The 17794-nt window shown below is 45.7% G+C and overlaps 1 protein-coding gene across 1 annotated transcript in view; it reads right to left on the bottom strand.

Annotated features, from left to right (window-relative positions):
* NAA16 (N-alpha-acetyltransferase 16, NatA auxiliary subunit) overlaps positions 1-17794 on the bottom strand; it is a 772708-nt gene that overhangs the window by 536079 nt on the left and 218835 nt on the right. Inside the window, exon 7 of the mRNA XM_086934938.1 lies at positions 2784-2903. Coding sequence (XP_086791064.1) covers positions 2784-2903 — 120 coding nt within the window. The remainder of the gene's footprint in view (positions 1-2783; positions 2904-17794) is intronic.

Raw genomic sequence — 17794 nt, 5'->3', positions numbered from 1 at the left:
TTTCTCTTAAAGCTCGGAGAAGGCCGAAGCATCTGGCTGTGACTTTCTACACCTGCGAGACCATGGCGAGGTGAGTGGCCAATTTAACCCAGATTTTTCACTTCCGGTTGGGAAGTGGGCGATCACCTAGGGATGGAGGCCAGATAAATTGGTCCAACAGGGATGGATTACTTCCAACTGCAAGGACCTCCGTTTTTTCATGTTTAGCTATAGACAGCTAGCTGCCATCTAATTAGTGACTTGTGCTAGACATATGTTTCGTTTTTGAGATGTGGCGTTGGCATTAGATGAGAAGGAGATGATAATCTGTGTATCATCTGCATCTGCATACGATATCATGGTAAAACCTAGGGAGCATGTATGTTAATAAAGGGCAGACGTACGTAAAACTTGTGGGACTAAAGGAAGAGCCCTGTAGCATTCCACATTTTAACTGCTGGTTCGTGCAGCGAAAAGGCTCTTCTCGGACTTGGAAGCTCCTATTGTTTAGGAATGAATCTAGCGATTTTAGTGCACTGCCTGTGATGCTGGCTTCTTCCAGTATGAAGAGAAAAGTGGAGTAGGAGACTGTGTCGAAGACCACGCTTAGATCAAGGAGGATCTTTGAAAATCAGCAAGAAAAAGTTCCTCTGCAACTTCAGACTAATTCTACCCCATAAAACACTTACCAGATGCCAGGTCCCTAGACGCAACATATAAGTCTTGTGGTGGTCAGCGACTAGAGAAGTGTGGCTCAATGGTTAGAGCGGCAGACCCTGATGCAGTAGTCTGGCCGGGACCAGGGTTCAATTCCCGCCTCAGCGGGTCTTGCGCTCAAGTTCCTCGGACCTGATAATTCTCGCCTCAGTGCCTATTCGGATCATGAGCCCCACTCTGCACCTCTGGGCAATAGCTTGCTTAATCTCTACAACGGCCCCAACAACGCTGAGGATGCCTGACTTCACCTTGGGGGTGCCCAGGAGTGGGCTCCTCACAGGGAAAGGCCAGGAAGGGTTCCTCGGCGGTTTTCGTACAAGCGCTGAGATGACTCAGGGTAGTCGCGCGCTATATAAGTGCGTAATTATCCTTCTCCTATAAACAGTGTGCAACGCACTGCTTCTAAGGAGCCAAATTTGACAGAAGGAGGCATATTTTTCTATCAAATAATAAATAAAAAAACTAAATGGGGAGGCATGGATACAAAAATACAGTACAGTCCCAAAACCGGACGTGGATGTGTCCTTTAGTGGTGCATGTATAAGCTGTGGAGCACAGACAGAGGAAGGCTCACATTCAAAGGACTTCAAATTTCAATAAAGTGTTGAGTTATTTAGAGATGTTTTTAGCCTACTATTGCCTGCAGTGCAGACAATTTCTAACAAATTGTGAAGTAGAAGGGTCAGACAGCAGAATAGTTGTCGCAAGTTTGTTAAAAGAAAATTAATCTTAAAGGTGTTGCAATGTAACTAAATGGCTGCTCAGCGGGTATGGTACCAAAAGTGTATGGTTGGGGCACAAATATACAATAACAGATGCCAATGTGGAAAAAGGGATTATGGAGGACAGTATGTGAGGGCTACATACAATCTGTCAGATGTGCAGGGTGTACTTCTCTGGTTTTGCCTCTTATTTACTCAGTGAATACCATCTAGTTTGTTAGACCGTTTGTGCATGAAACTATGAGCAGTTTATTGTCATCGCTGACTTTCCATGCAACACTGGACCTTGACCTGTATAAACGGTAAACTCAAGCATTTATTATACAGACTATCTGCTTTGTACCGTGGGCCCTGGGAATTTTTGGTGTCTATCTTTGATAACATGAAAAAATGACAGCACTTGTTAAGGTGCTTTTAATCTTTTATTTATTTTTGGTTTTAGTTACATATTTTGATTGTCATTCCTTGTCATTATCACCAACAAAAGAAAGTACGGCATGTAGCCAAATGGAATACAAATTTTCTGAAAATAAAATGGCATTGCTTTTTATAAACAAAACTGATGCACTACAAAAGAAGAGTGACGTGCAATAATATTCTAGGTTATGTGGGGGGTGGTCCCTTAAAAATCAATAAACAACTTCAAGAAGGGGAGTTTCTTTAAAGCTAAATCTTATGATCATGGAAGGGTTAATCCCCAGGCTGCTTAACCACCTATGAAATGAAAATGGTTCTTATAGAGCGCACATCGCTGCCCGGAGGCGTTCAAGCGCTAAGACTAAGGATGCTGACTAGCGAGGCATAAGGACCGGGGAGGCTCTACTTATTAAACAGGAACATTTTCAATTGTTTCCGAAAGGAGGTCAATTCCGGGTTGATTAAATAGTATTGCTGATGATTAAATGTCACACTACCAGACGCCACAGTTTGGGTTGATGTAACTATCTCACACCAAAAATGATTTTATATATCAAAAACATTTCTGGTGGGAGGACTCAACATAATGGTTGGAATCTCAGACTGTAATTAAAATATTTAAAAAGCTTCCATGCCACAGCCTCTGGACCCTCCAGCTACTGGGTAGACTCAACACTTTCACTAATATGAAAAGGAAGAGAGTGAGCATGCCACTGATATCCCTCCATTGCAGCAGTAAGAGTTCAAAGTGACTGTGACAAACAGAAGCTGAAGTCGGTGCATTTCTCAGTTTACATAAATGATCAGCACAAACACCTGTAAAACATGGAGAGCTTCAGAAATCATACAGTATCAGCATAACTCACACTTATTTATTTCGGAAACATCAATTCTAATGTCAAGCAAACATAACACAAAAATAATACAATGTCTATAAAGATTACTTACATGGTTGCAACGTTTTTTCCAAGCCTTTATAATAGGTCCAATTTTCGGCATTACGATTAATCAATTCTCGATAAACAGCAGAAGCTTCTTTTAATCTTCCCAGTTTCAAAAACACCTCTCCTACAAATAAAGTAGGCAACATAATTTAAACAAAGCCATTTACAAGTTACAATTATGTAGAAGGAGATCAACATGATATACCTAGGGACAATCATTTGGAATAACATTAGTTTTCCGTATTTTCTCTGATATACAAGAAACACCCTGTTGGAATGGAAAAGTCCCTCATGTTAATGGAAGTATACCCCTGCACTGAGTGTCCTTGTTGCAAGGATGTCTAGATCCCTGGTGTTGATTTTTGTTGTCAGGGGAAAACACAGATCATGGTATGCATATCATAACATAGGCCTGTCTCACATATTGCAGTCTTGTTGGACCGGGAGGGGCCCTAAAGCAGTTTCCCGATAGTGGTAAAAGGCTACAGCCTGTGCCAGGAGTTAAGCAGCACATGTTTGGTGGTGGCAGCATACCGTGTAGTGATCAGTAGAAGTGAGAAGGCCTTTTTACCTAGTTCACTGGAGTGAGGCCTTCCGGCTCACACAGGTAAAATCCCACTGCTGTGTGCTTAACTCACCCTTGCGTACATCAAGTTAGTATGTAGTGCTGTGCAGTGCAGTATGTGTGTTGTATGCATGCTGGGTGTATGTGTACCTGTGAATGGTACAATACACAACACTGTGGCTGAGATCCAGATCTGACCATCTAGTCACTCCCATTGCCTCTGTTGAGCGGCTATCAGATTTGAAGTCTACTGCTGTGACACACTACTTTCTGGGTGAAAAGCAAGGCAGATAAGAGAGGGAACTTCCCAGGCAAATTTCAAAAACTAAGACCCTAAATCATATCTGGTGTCTGGTAATGGATTATAAGAAGGGGAACTAGACGTCAAAATAGTAAACTATCAAGCAGCCAGAGGGGCTTTATGAGGACAGGAGGCTCTGAAAGACTTCTTTCTATGACCAGGGCTGGAGGCTAAGGACAACCAGTCTCCCATCTGGGTATGGGGACATCACTCAGACGTCCAGGACTACTTGCCCCTGGTGTACCAGTGCCTGCCTGCTTTGCAAAACCAGTGAGCCCTGTGAGGAAGAGGAGAGTGCTGGAAGGAGCAAAGTTCAGTGGGAGATCCTGTCAATGGCACCTACAAGTGAGGTGTGAGGAGATGGCTGTTGCACTGATTGAGTACTGCCCGTGTATAGATTCAGGTCGGCGACTCCATATGCCAGAGGGGGGCTTCCATAAAGTTAACCATACCGATCAGGTCATCCCCCTTGTGCGTGTTTAAGTTGGCGAGACCATATGGCAGAGGGGGGCCCCCCAAGAAGATTGTCATGACCATTGGGCTGTTGCCCATGCATGTTGTGCAAGCCGGTGACCTCCTTATGCCAGGTTGGGCCACAAAGGAGAAACCTGCTACTCTGACCATCGCATGAGTGAAGGGCTCGTGTGGTTGCCCTATATGACACCGGAGGGAAAAAAGAATTGCAGCCTGATGTATTCCATCGTCTTCAGAGGCCGCTGTGGTGACCTGTGTAGGCCCGATCCCCCACTGAGTTGGGAAAGATAAAAGAAAACTTATGCTGCATCAGAGAAGCGCCGGGGACACCCAGCCGTAGCCCCTGCAAAGCTGTGTGTGTCTCAGAGACTCCTGTCAATAATCCCTGCTGGTGCAGGTAATACTGAGCTAAGGGCTAGAAGGCCCGGGAGGAGCTTGTCTATGAGACAGCGCTGCAGCACTGAAACACTTTTGACTTTTCTAACAGAGTCGGAGTGGGACTGAGACTGCTAGTGTGGTCTAACCCAAGAAAGCCTTTGACTGCTCACCCTGCGCTACCACTGAGAGTCAAGTGCTGAAGCGATACTTGGCCCAGTTGCTCAGGATCCATAGTAGGACGAGCCACATAACATGAGGAGCAAAAGGTCTCAATCCCCTTGGTTGGGCCAGGTAGCTCCTGCTTGCCCTGTTTTTCTCTGCCTGTTGTTCTAACATACCTGTTCGTTACTAAATAATAACACACTTGAAAATCATACCAAGGAAGGTGATGCAGAGGAAGAAAGTTTCCAAACCCATTTAGTCATCCTAGAACATGGAAGTTCACTAATTGCCACTCAACATCCGAAAGCATTTTACACCAATCCATTTCCTGGTTCAAAACCAGGAAATGGATGATGTTCAAACATACAATTATAATTTTAACAGTATTTAAACTTTGGTTGTTTAATGTTTGCTAAAACAAAATCACCTATGGTGAATCCTTGATTCTCATCTTGTGGTGGAGCCAAAAATCTTTAACTGGAGGAAATTCCAGACTGCAGCAAGGAGCACCAGATATTTCCAGATACTTCCCTCCAGTTCAGCTCTTGAAGTGGTGCTCGCAGCATTCCAAAGGCCCAAAATCCATCCAGGGCAGTTAAAAAGTCCAGGGGAGATTAGGGAGAGGCGGCCGATTGGATCAAGTTTTCGCAGTGAAGAGCGAAACTTGGCAGCACCAACCAACCTGAGCTCTCCTGTAAGGGGCTGATCACACCTGTTGCAATTTTGCAGACCTCCCTCGAGTGTAGTAGATGGAGTCCACAATGGAACGCGAACTTGAACAGACTACGGGTCATGAAGTCCCTTGCCAACCAAGTAAGCAGATGCTGGATGTGGAAGCGGTGGACTATGTGAGGGAGGTGGATAATCAGCAAACCTAAGAAGCTTTCAGCGGAGCGAAGAAGAGAGACGTGGTTCACAACCGCCAGAATTGAGGTTATTGTGTTACCTGGAGTAAAACAGCATTTGGTATTACTTGTCTGATAGGGACGTTGGGGGCCATCCTCCAGTGTACAACAACTTCTGCAGTTCAAGTTTGGAGGCTAGTCACAGTCAAATCGGGAGGAAGAGGGATTGACCACTAAAATTATCTAATGTGGACAGGTGAAGCACTGCGGGAAGTTGTGCTGTTAAAGGTATTTGAAATCTGGAACGTGATAGCGATTTTTCTATGTTTTGGACATGGCTAGGATAAGGTTATTTCGTATCATCACAACAACAACAAAACTTGAAGGTCTACAAAGTTGAGAAAAAGAAGTGGCCACAAGGAAATATCACACACCACCATCACGACTAACGGTGAAGGACCATCAGTTGTAAAGAAGTCCCATCAGCCCACCCATATGGCGGAACATCGTCATCTAGGACCTTATCAGCAGGTTCTAATATGGCCAAGCCAATAGGTTATTGCTTGGTACCAGTAGATCCTGAACTGAAAGAAGATGTGTCCTCACTGAGAGTGGTACTGATAGGGTGCAGTGCTCAAACAGATAAGTGAGTGATTAAAATGACGGTCAGGGTAGAAAAATATGTTTATTAGTATCTCCCTGGACGTCAGGTAAAAAAAGTGTGATGACAGTGTAAAAATATCACTGTACATATGCTCACTGTACAGTGATATTTTTACACTGTCGTCACACTTTTTTTACCTGACGTCCAGGGAGATACTAATAAACATATTTTTCTACCCTGACCGTCATTTTAATCACTCACTTATCTGTTTGAGCACTGCACCCTATCAGTACCACTCTCAGTGAGGACACATCTTCTTTCAGTTCAGGATCTACTGGTACCAAGCAATAACCTATGGGCTTGGCCATATTAGAACCTGCTGATAAGGTCCTAGATGACGATGTTCCGCCATATGGGTGGGCTGATGGGACTTCTTTACAACTGATGGTCCTTCACCGTTAGTCGTGATGGTGGTGTGTGATATTTCCTTGTGGCCACTTCTTTTTCTCAACTTTGTAGACCTTCAAGTTTTTGTTGTTGTTGTAATGTAGTTCATTAGGGGTATGAACTTGACAGGTCGGTAAATATCGTCCCCCAGACCCTCCTTTAATAGTTGTATTCCCTATTTCGTATCATCCCCACAGCTGCAGGTCTACTGAGGATTGGCTTTCCACTCGCTTGTACAAATACAGACAACCCAAACACCTGATTATTATCCACTCCACCGACTGAACCGCTTTCCCAGATGCGTTAAAAATATAATAAAACATACTTAAAGATGAGTTTGTGAAGGAGGCATTCTTTCTCATATAAAACCTGATCATTAATGCCCACATTTGCTTAAATGAGCTTAGATGAAAATGGGAGAGGTGTGTAGGCCCTCTGGAGCATATGGATTGGAAACCATTGCTGATGCTTCAGATGGAGGAGGCTACTTAAGCTAGCATTATCTTAATTCAACTGAGGATTCTTCACAGAGCTTACTTCTATTGGACCAGATTGATAGGCCTAGCCACTAAAGGGTGGTGCTCAAGGCGGAGAGAGAGATATCTTTGTGTACATTTTACGTGCATGGAATCAACTTGAGTGGTTATGAAAAGATGTGGGAATGATAGGTTTTGTATCCTGGGTGTCGCAGTCTTGATGATAATGAAAGTCTGAAATTTTAGGAATACCAAACAACTTTGTACGTGCAAGCCCTCTGCTCCCAGGTGTTACTGGTGGCAAAGAGAGAAGTAGCAAGGGAGGTCGGGCATGTCATTTACACCAACAAAAGATAGGTGGCATACTAAAATGGGCCATCACAGGAAGGCTCAGAGGTTGGTATCTGAGGGATGGAGCGGTCTATGGGGAGAAGGAGGTGTGGGGGATTGTTAAAATGGATCAGGTTCAGCCTTGAAACACATAAAAATGTATCCTTGAAAAAAACAGTTATGCCTGGAACATACACTTGAACATAGAAAGCTCTCATCTAGTCTTCGTGGACCTCAACATGGCATCCACCTGTGTTAACAGGGATAAGTTGGGGTTTGGGATTTACTATACTCAATCTGGGTATAAACAGTCTCCTAAAAGAAATGTAATAGAGTGTCTATTTGAGGGTTAGATACTACCAGAGAGGTGAGAATTTCGCTCATACAAGGGAATATGGAAAGGATGCGTGTTTGCTTCCCTTCTCTTTACTTTATATATACTAGATAGCTGCAGGCGTCGCATCAGGGGAGTCTTGGTGGAAAGGTAGCACACCACTCACTTTATTGTGTGCAATCTTAGGTCAGAAGATTCAACAGCCTCCAATATTTAATTAAAAGGTATGTGGCATTTACAGATGTGCTGAGGAACCTAGCACTAATTTTCATAAATCATTTGTTATGGTCCTGCGATCAAGAAACATCAGCACTAAAACAATAGATACAGAAAACCCAAACATCAAGAGAATAAAGGCTTTTCCATATTAGGAATTGTTTGATGACCCAATAAACTGGATTCATTTGCTGTCCAACAGAAAGGTAAGATTTACACACTCATTGGAGGCAATTTTTTGTTTCAAATCCAGACTTGGACAAAAAACGATGGCACAAATGCTTACCATATAGAAGATAAAGTGTCTATATTTCCATGTGCTATAAATTTTGGAGTGCTGGGAACCGCATGGGTTTTTAAGAAGAACCCTCACCCACCAACCTAGTTGGCCTTCTTCATCATCGGGTTCCCAGCTGGGCATCCGAATGCTACCCAGCTGTGCTTCGCTGCCTGAATTACAGTGGCGCAGGTTTTGTTTCTGTGTGAATAGTGCTAAAAAAGTGCTAAAAAAAGTGCTATGGTTAAAAATACCTGTGGGACTCCTTGCTGACAAATTCTGTATTCACATCAGCCCAGGACATATTTAAAAGAAAAACGGGGGGATAAAGACAAGACTGGCAATTTGTCTTCGTTATCCTTCAGGTACTGGTCGACATGTTTCAGCCTCAGGAAACAATATTAGAGGCTTTCTTCCGGACCATACAACGTGAAAAAATTGTGCTATGGCAAAAATAAGCCACGTGTATTTGTTTCAGCACACAAGCTAAGGTGTGCCGAGTATGCAATTGTAGTGACATTAAAGACTTCAAAGATCAAGCACTGTCCCTGACAAAGTCATTCACCCAGCAAGAAAACGAGCACATAACCAAAATCGGGATGGCTTATTGGAAAAGACAACGCACATCCTCTGCAATACCGTTGACATGCGTGACAACCTATAATTCAATCTCCAACAAAGTATCATGCATCATACAAAAAATTGGAGGATACGGAAAACAGGCAAGCTTAATTGGGAAAAACCTTTGATTTCCTACAGAAGTGCAAGAAGTATAAAAGACAATCTGGGGTCAACACGTCCACAGCATCATATCAAGCCAACCAACAGTGCTTAATGCCTGGGGTATTCCTAATGTGACCGACTATTTTCCTATTAATGTGGAACACCGATACCTATTTACAAGATACCAAGAGCTTACTGAACCTCATAAAGGACATCAATGTGGATGAATCTACCATCCTGCGGAGCTTTGACATCAAGAGCCTTTACACCAGTATTCTGCAGGATGACACCTTGAAAGTGGTCAGAGTAGCTGTCTACGAGACTGACTGGACTTTCAGGACACTGACACATTTCGTCCTTGAACGTGAGACGGTGGCTCTGAAAAGAAAATATTTTGAGTACGAGGGGGCCCTGTACCTCCAAACCGGCAGAACTTCGATGGCCAGTACCTTCGCCCCTAGTGTGGCAGGACTGTAGGTCTTCGGTTTTGAGACAAAATATATCCTAGGCAATGCCAACCCTTTCTCTTCACACATAATGTTTTGGAAACGATACATCGATGATGTCCTTGCCATTTGGCAAGGACAAAGGAGCACCCTAATGGATTTCATCTCTTGGATTAATACCAGTGACAGAAACCTAAGATTGACACATACTCTGGACCCCACTAGCATGGTGTGCCTGAATGTCACAATCACCAAAGAGAATGGAAGAGTGGAGACAAGAACATACCAACAAGCATTTGCAAAGCAATGGACTAGGCTTTAGTTAAGCTTAAGCAATTCTGTTTGTAATTAGGTAGCTTTTAGCTTTGCTTTTATTAGTATTTTTTTAAACGTTTATGTACATACTATGCATATGTATGTATATCTATGGATGCATTGCTTTAAGTGTAATAAAGATGAGATCTATTGCATTTTGAATGTTTTTTCACTAGTGCCTTTAGGCAAGGAGTAAAGGGTTAGAGTACGGTGACGCTGTTTTTTCAGTGTGAGTAGTAGAGAGTGAGTAGAGACTAGAGTAGTAGAGTACTAGGTAGAGAGTAGTAGAGAGTGAATGGTAGAGAGAAGTAGAGAGTAAGTAGTAGGAAGTGAGAAGTAGGAAGTGAGTAGTAGGGAGTGAGTAGAGAGTAGGGTAGTGTAGTGTAGAAGAGAGGGAGTAGTAGAGATTGAGTAGAGAGTGAGTAGTAGAGAGTGAGTTGTAGAGAGTCAGTTGTAGAGAGTGAGTTGTAGAGAGTGAGTTGTAGAGAGTGAGTTGTAGAGAGTGAGTTGTAGAGAAGGAATAGTAGAGAAGGACTAGTAGAGAAGGACTAGTAGAGTGGGTAGTAGAGTGGGTAGTAGAGTGGGTAGTAGAGAGTGAGTAATAGAGACTAGAGTAGTAGGTAGAGAGTAGTAGAGAATGAATGGTAGTGAGTAGTAGAGAGTGAGTGGTAGAGAGTAGTAGAGAGTGAGTGGTAGAGAGTAGTAGAGAGTGAGTGGTAGAGAGTAGTAGAGAGTGAGTGGTAGAGAGTAGTAGAGAGAGTAGAGTAGTAGAGTAGAGAGAGTAGAGAGAGTAGGGTAGTAGAGTAGAGAGCGAGTAGTAGAGAGTAAGTAGTAGAGAGTAGTAGAGTGAGCGGTAGAGAGTGAGTAGTCGAGTGAGTAGTAGAGTGAGCAGTAGAGAGAAGTAGAGTGAGTAGTAGAGAGTGAGTAGGAAAGGTTTAGTAGAGTGAGTCGAAAGTGAGTAGTAGAGAGTGAGTAGTAAAGTGAGTAGTAGAGTGAGTAGTAGAGAATCTCACACACACAGTGTCTCCCACACAGTGCCACAAACACAGTGCCACACACACAGTGCCACACACACAGTGCCACACACAGTGACTCACACACAGTGACTCACACACACAGTGACTCACACACAGTGACTCACACAGTGTCACACACACAGTGTCACACACACAGTGTCACGGTGTCACACACACAGTGTCACAGTGTCACACCCACAGTGTGTCACACAGTGTCAAACAGTGTCACACACACACAGTGTATCACCCACACACCCACAGTGTGTCACACACACACCCACAGTGTCACCCACCCACAGTGTCACACACCCACCCACAGTGTCACACACCCACCCACAGTGTCACACACACCCAGTGTCACACACACCCACAGTGTCACACACCCACAGTGTCACACACCCACAGTGTCGCACACACACGCAGTGTCACACAGTGTCACACACACACGCAGTGTAACACACACAGTGACAGTGTCACACTGAAACACACAGTGACACACAGTCTCTCACACGCAGTGTCACACACACACGCAGTGTCACACACACACGCAGTGTCACACACACACACAGTGTCACACACACACAGTGTCACGCACACACAGTGTCACGCACACAGTGTCACACACACACACACAGTGTCACACACACACAGTGTCACACACACAGTGTCACACACGCACACACAGTGTCACACACACAGTGTCACACACGCACACACAGTGTCACACACACAGTGTCACACACACACACAGTGTCACACACACACACACAGTGTCACACACACACAGTGTCACACACACACTGTCACACACACACAGTGTCACACACACACAGTGTCTCTCACCCACAGTGTCTCACACACGCAGTCACAAACACACGCAGTGTCTCTCACAAACACACGCAGTGTCTCTCACAAACACACGCAGTGTCTCACACACACACACGCAGTGTCTCACACACACACACACACACACAGTGTCACACAGTATCACACACAGTGTCACACACAGTGTCACACACACAGTGTCACACACACAGTGTCACACACACACACAGTGTCACACACACACAGTGTCTCACCCACACACACTGCCTCACCCAGTGTCTCACACACACAGTGTCTCTCACACACACACACCCACCCACAGTGTCACACACACACACCCACAGTGTCACACACACACACCCACAGTGTCACACACACACACACACAGTGTCACACACACACACAGTGTCACACACACACACAGTGTCTCACCCACAGTGTCTCACCCACAGTGTCTCACCCACAGTGTCTCACCCACAGTCTCACCCAGTGTCTCACCCACAGTGTCTCTCACCCACAGTGTCACACCCGCAGTGTCACACACACACACACAGTGTCACACACAGTATCACACACACACACAGTGTCACACACACCCACACAGTGTCACACACACCCACACAGTGTCACACACACCCACACAGTGTCACACACACCCACACAGTGACACACACACAGTGTCACACACACAGTGTCTCACACACACAGTGTAACACCCACAGTGAAACACCCACAGTGAAACACCCACAGTGAAACACCCACAGTGAAACACCCACAGTGAAACACCCACAGTGAAACACCCACAGTGAAACACCCACAGTGAAACACCCACAGTGAAACACCCACAGTGTCACACCCACAGTGTGTCACACCCACAGTGTGTCACACCCACAGTGTGTCACACCCACAGTGTGTCACACAGTGTCACACCCACAGTGTGTCACACAGTGTCACACCCACAGTGTGTCACAGTGTCACACCCACAGTGTGTCACAGTGTCACACCCACAGTGTGTCACACAGTGTCACACAGTGTCACACAGTGTCACACACACAGTGTCTCCCACACACAGTGTCTCTCACACACACAGTGTCTCTCACACACACAGTGTCACACACACACAGTGTCACACACACACAGTGTCACACACAAACAGTGTCACACACACACAGTGTCTCAGTGTCTCTCACCCACAGTGTCTCTCACCCACAGTGTCTCTCACACACAGTGTCTCTCACACACAGTGTCTCACCCGCAGTGTCACACCTGCAGTGTCACACACACACAGTGTCACACACAGTATCCCACACACACACAGTGTCACACACACCCACACAGTGTCACACACACCCACACAGTGTCACAAACCCACACAGTGTCACAAACCCACACAGTGTCACAAACCCACACACAGTGACACACACACAGTGTCTCACACACAGTGTCTCGCACACACACAGTGCCACACCCACAGTGTGTCAGTGTCCCACCCACAGTGTGTCACACAGTGTCCCACCCACAGTGTGTCACACAGTGTCCCACCCACAGTGTGTCACACAGTGTCCCACCCACAGTGTGTCACACAGTGTCACACAGTGTCCCACACACAGTGTCTCTCACACACACAGTGTCTCTCACACACACACAGTGTCTCTCACACACACACAGTGTCTTTCACACACACACACAGTGTCTTTCACACACACACAGTGGATGGGGCCCTGTGCGTGCCTGAAGAGGGAGCCTGGTGCTCGACTGTGGAGGGAGCCTGGTGCTCGACTGTGGAGGGAGCCTGGTGCTCGACTGTGGAGGGAGCCTGGTGCTCGACTGTGGAGGGAGCCTGGTGCTCGACTGTGGAGGGAGCCTGGTGCTCGACTGTGGAGGGAGCCTGGTGCTCGACTGTGGAGGGAGCCTGGTGCTCGACTGTGGAGGGAGCCTGGTGCTCCACTCTGGAGGGAGCCTGGTGCTCCACTCTGGAGGGAGCCTGGTGCTCCACTCTGGAGGGAGCCTGGTGCTCCACTCTGGAGGGAGCCTGGTGCTCCACTCTGGAGGGAGCCTGGTGCTCCACTCTGGAGGGAGCCTGGTGCTCCACTCTGGAGGGAGCCTGGTGCTCCACTCTGGAGGGAGCCTGGTGCTCCACTCTGGAGGGAGCCTGGTGCTCCACTCTGGAGGGAGCCCGGTGCTCGACTCTGGAGAGAGCCCGGTGCGTGCCTGTGGAGAGAGCCCTGTGCGTGCCTGTGGAGAGAGCCCTGTGCGTGCCTGTGGAGAGAGCCCTGTGCGTGCCTGTGGAGAGAGCCCTGTGCGTGCCTGTGGAGAGAGCCCTGTGCGTGCCTGTGGAGAGAGCCCTGTGCGTGCCTGTGGAGAGAGCCCTGTGCGTGCCTGTGGAGAGAGCCCTGTGCGTGCCTGTGGAGAGAGCCCTGGGGGTGCCTGTGGAGAGAGCCCTGGGCGTGCCTGTGGAGAGAGCCCTGTGCGTGCCTGTGGAGAGAGCCCTGTGCGTGCCTGTGGAGAGAGCCCTGTGCGTGCCTGTGGAGAGAGCCCTGTGCGTGCCTGTGGAGAGAGCCCTGTGCGTGCCTGTGGAGAGAGCCCTGTGCGTGCCTGTGGAGAGAGCCCTGTGCGTGCCTGTGGAGAGCTAAAAAACGACTGCCAGGAACAACATGCTCAGATTTGAGAGCTTCCACCCGAGGGCCTTAAGGGAGAATTTGCGCTACGGCCAGTATCTCAGATTACGGCGCAATTGCAGCAAAATCACTGATTATCGGACCCAAGCGGCAGACCTCACCAAAAAACTATCAGAGAGAGGTTACCCGGATAGGATACTAAACAAGTGTCAGAAACGGGCCTGCAATCAACCCGGGGATGCCCTTCTTGTAGACAAAGTGACCACGACAGAAGACGTACCATTGACATGCGTCACCACGTATAGTACTCTCTCTAATCAGGTGACAAGCTCCATCAGCAAGCATTGGAGGATCCTTCAAACGGGTAACCTACATTGGGATAAGCCGCTATTCTCCTTCGAAAAAGCGAGAAGCCTGAAGGACACACTATTCAACATCCACCCTAGGAAACCAGGAACAGGACAATACACATACTGTTCTAAACTCGTGGGGTTTACCGAAAATTGTTGGTCACTTTCTCTGCGGCAAATGCAGTGTGTGCCATTTGACAACTGCAACGAAAACACTGAACCTGGAACAATCTGGACACAGAGGGCACACACCAATTGCAATAGCACCAAAGTAGTCTACCTTATAACATGCCTGTGTGGCCTAAAAAACGTAGACATGACTGGAAGGAAGTTCTAACAATGTATATGTGAGCATCGCAGCACCATCAGGTGTAAAAAAGTAACAACTAAACTCAGTGAACACTTCCTCCAGGTGAACCACACCCCCAACAACATGAAATGGACAATAATAGAACAAGTTCCAATTCGCGAGAATACCCAACAATGCCTTTTTGGATTGACAATAACCCTCTCCATGCGCCCGTCGGCCAACGGCCATCGCGAGCACTTCCTTCGTAGTGCTGTGCACATCCGTTGGCCGACACGGCCTCACCCACCTAATCAAACCGCCGCATCGCGGCGGAATTGCGCCGCGGTTAAGGTTGATCCATAATTGCATCCATAAAAAAGCCTTTCCCAAACATGTTCAACGAGGGAACATATAAAAATGAGTCCCCTCTGGACTGTTAACAACTTAGTATAATCGATGCAATACAAACAGTCCAGAAGATTCACACCGACATTACCAGTCGTTTGATATTAGTGCTTTTGATTTCACTCTATTGCTGTATTCATCCACTTCATCTAATCATTCTATGAGCACATACCGTTCTCAAAAAGAACATATCCTTTTTTTTAAGTGAACCCTTAGGTTCCGATGACATGCAATGGGATACCTAAAAACGCCCTTCAACAACATCCCACCGTGTAACATGTCAGGAAGCACTACGTCCCGCTTCCGGGTTAAAAATCCAGTGGAACGCAGAGACGGAGATCCTCTGGACTATGTGTAGGACGAGCATCCAGGTTTGAATGCGGATGGCACGGTTTGGCGTAGTGAGTACAAATTTCATGCGGGTGGGCTCCGCCTAATTAAGAGTTCCAACAATGACGATATGTGCACACAAACTGCGTTTTGATTATGTATTTTACACCCCCAGAGTGTGACTAGAGTCAGCTTCCTTCCCTACGGTCTCCATGAGATACGACTAAAGCTAGTCTCTAGTAAGTCAGTTTTTCCTCCTACATGTTTTAGCAGTCATTCCGATTTTAGCAAGGACAATGCATGCACAAAATTGACAGCATGCTCTTGTTTTTTTGCGCAGCTACTATTTGAAAACACGCTTTTTTTCAATGAGCATTTTGACACCTACACATGCTAATTTGCGCATTATGGGTTGATTACTATGGAAAAGGGATGGGTTCCTCACCCTTTTTACAATGGCTCACTGCCGCCATTGAGATGTGAATTCACACCGAAACGTCATGCATGGTACGTATGGAACACAGTATGTACCACGCTAAATAGCTCACAATGGAGCCATGAATGAGAGGTCCTCTGAGGTCAACACACATGGATAACATGCGTTTTGTGTGTTTGTCCCCTTAGTTTCATATTGTTCCTTTCACAGAAGGCTGGAAGGTTGCCACACTAAGTACGTGGTGTGGTCCTGGTTTGCCCAGAGAAGGGTGCACCTTAGCGTGTGCATATCACTCTGGCCATTGTAATAGGTCCTGATGAAAACCTGGTAATATCATGCACAGGTTGAAACAGGTAGACTACCACGATCACTATTATAGACAGACACCACAGGTCAATCTAACCTAACTTGGTGTCCCACTTTCTTTTTAACCATTATCTTATTGCTCCATATTAAACTTTCAGGGAGTTAAATAAAGACTATTTTTAACCCCAGCTTTTCACTCACTTACTCCACTGTTGTGAATAATCCTGCTTCACTGTAAACGGGTGTTGAAGCACACCCGGGTAGCATTCGGCTACTCGGGTGGGACCCCAATGATGAAGCATGGCACCAACTAGGTTGGTGAGTGAGTGAGGGGGCTTTTTAAAAAAGGAACTCTTTTCTTCCATGTTTACCTCCTCATCTCGTTGACATTCTATATCTGCGGGGTTATATATATATATATATATATATATATATATATATATATATAAATATAAAAAACACACCCATGTTTGTTAAAATGAAATAAATAGATTGATAGATTGACAGTCAAAGAAAAACCTTGAGAGCAAACAGGTCTCAAAGATATGCTCATGTGATAACTGGAGTGAAAACAACTGGTCTTTAATGCAAAATATCACATGGAAATAGTTATGGTTCTCCTTTGGCACATCGTGGGAGAGTCTGCACATTAACAATCCACCAAAAACCCAAAGTATACGAGTCCAGAAAAATTGTGGCAGTGGTAGCCATTGTGCAGGTAGGTGACGTCCCACACATCTTTCAGACACATAGCTTTAAAACAACTGCTGTCCTTGTCCGGAGCAGCACTGCCAGACAGGGCTGATGTAGGTCTAGTTGGATAATTCTCATTTCAATAAAGAGTTAGAAAAAACACCAAACGCTGGTTCTATGAGACTTGGTACTAATGAAAAAACCTTTGAAGAAGTACAATACTGTAATGTTTCAAAAATAACAGAAGTATTAGCATGAAATGTATCCAGTGAAACAAACAATTTAATAGGGAATTCTTGAAAAAAAACAATATCTTTGATTGGTGATACTATAAAGGGAGACTATGTGGAAGAAATACTGGCAAGTAAATACTTCTTCAGGATTTTAATAGTGTCTCCCCGTCTAGGGGCTTAATTGTAGGAGATTGTTAGGGTGATCTCCTTGGAGTATGATCATCCCCCTGGTGGCAGACACTTCATTGATCAGTTTTTCGGGAAGTGTAAAATCATCCTGAACTGCACCTGGGATATCTTCAATATAGCGTATATAATGTGTGTTGTGGCAATCTTGATTGCCTGCAAGAAATGGAGCAAAATAGAGAGGATGAGCACCACCACGACGTAGTGAATAGCTTGACTTCTTTAATGTATATATATATATATATATTCTTTTTTATATAGTGTGTTCAGATGCTCGTAAGAGTGTCACGATTCGAATAGCGGACAGCAAGAAGATTATTATTCCAGAGAAAATAACCAGGTTTTCATTTTCTCCCAGAAGGTGGTTTCAGAGGTAAGGCAGCGGAGTTCATCAGGAGTGGATTCCAGGCTTCACAAAAAGGTAGGAGGAGGAGC

The sequence above is a fragment of the Lissotriton vulgaris genome, chromosome 8, assembly GCF_964263255.1.
Source record: "Lissotriton vulgaris chromosome 8, aLisVul1.2, whole genome shotgun sequence".
Lineage (NCBI taxonomy): Eukaryota > Metazoa > Chordata > Amphibia > Caudata > Salamandridae > Lissotriton > Lissotriton vulgaris.
Note: the sequence above shows the minus strand (reverse complement) of the source record. Positions and strands in the feature narration are given on the sequence as shown.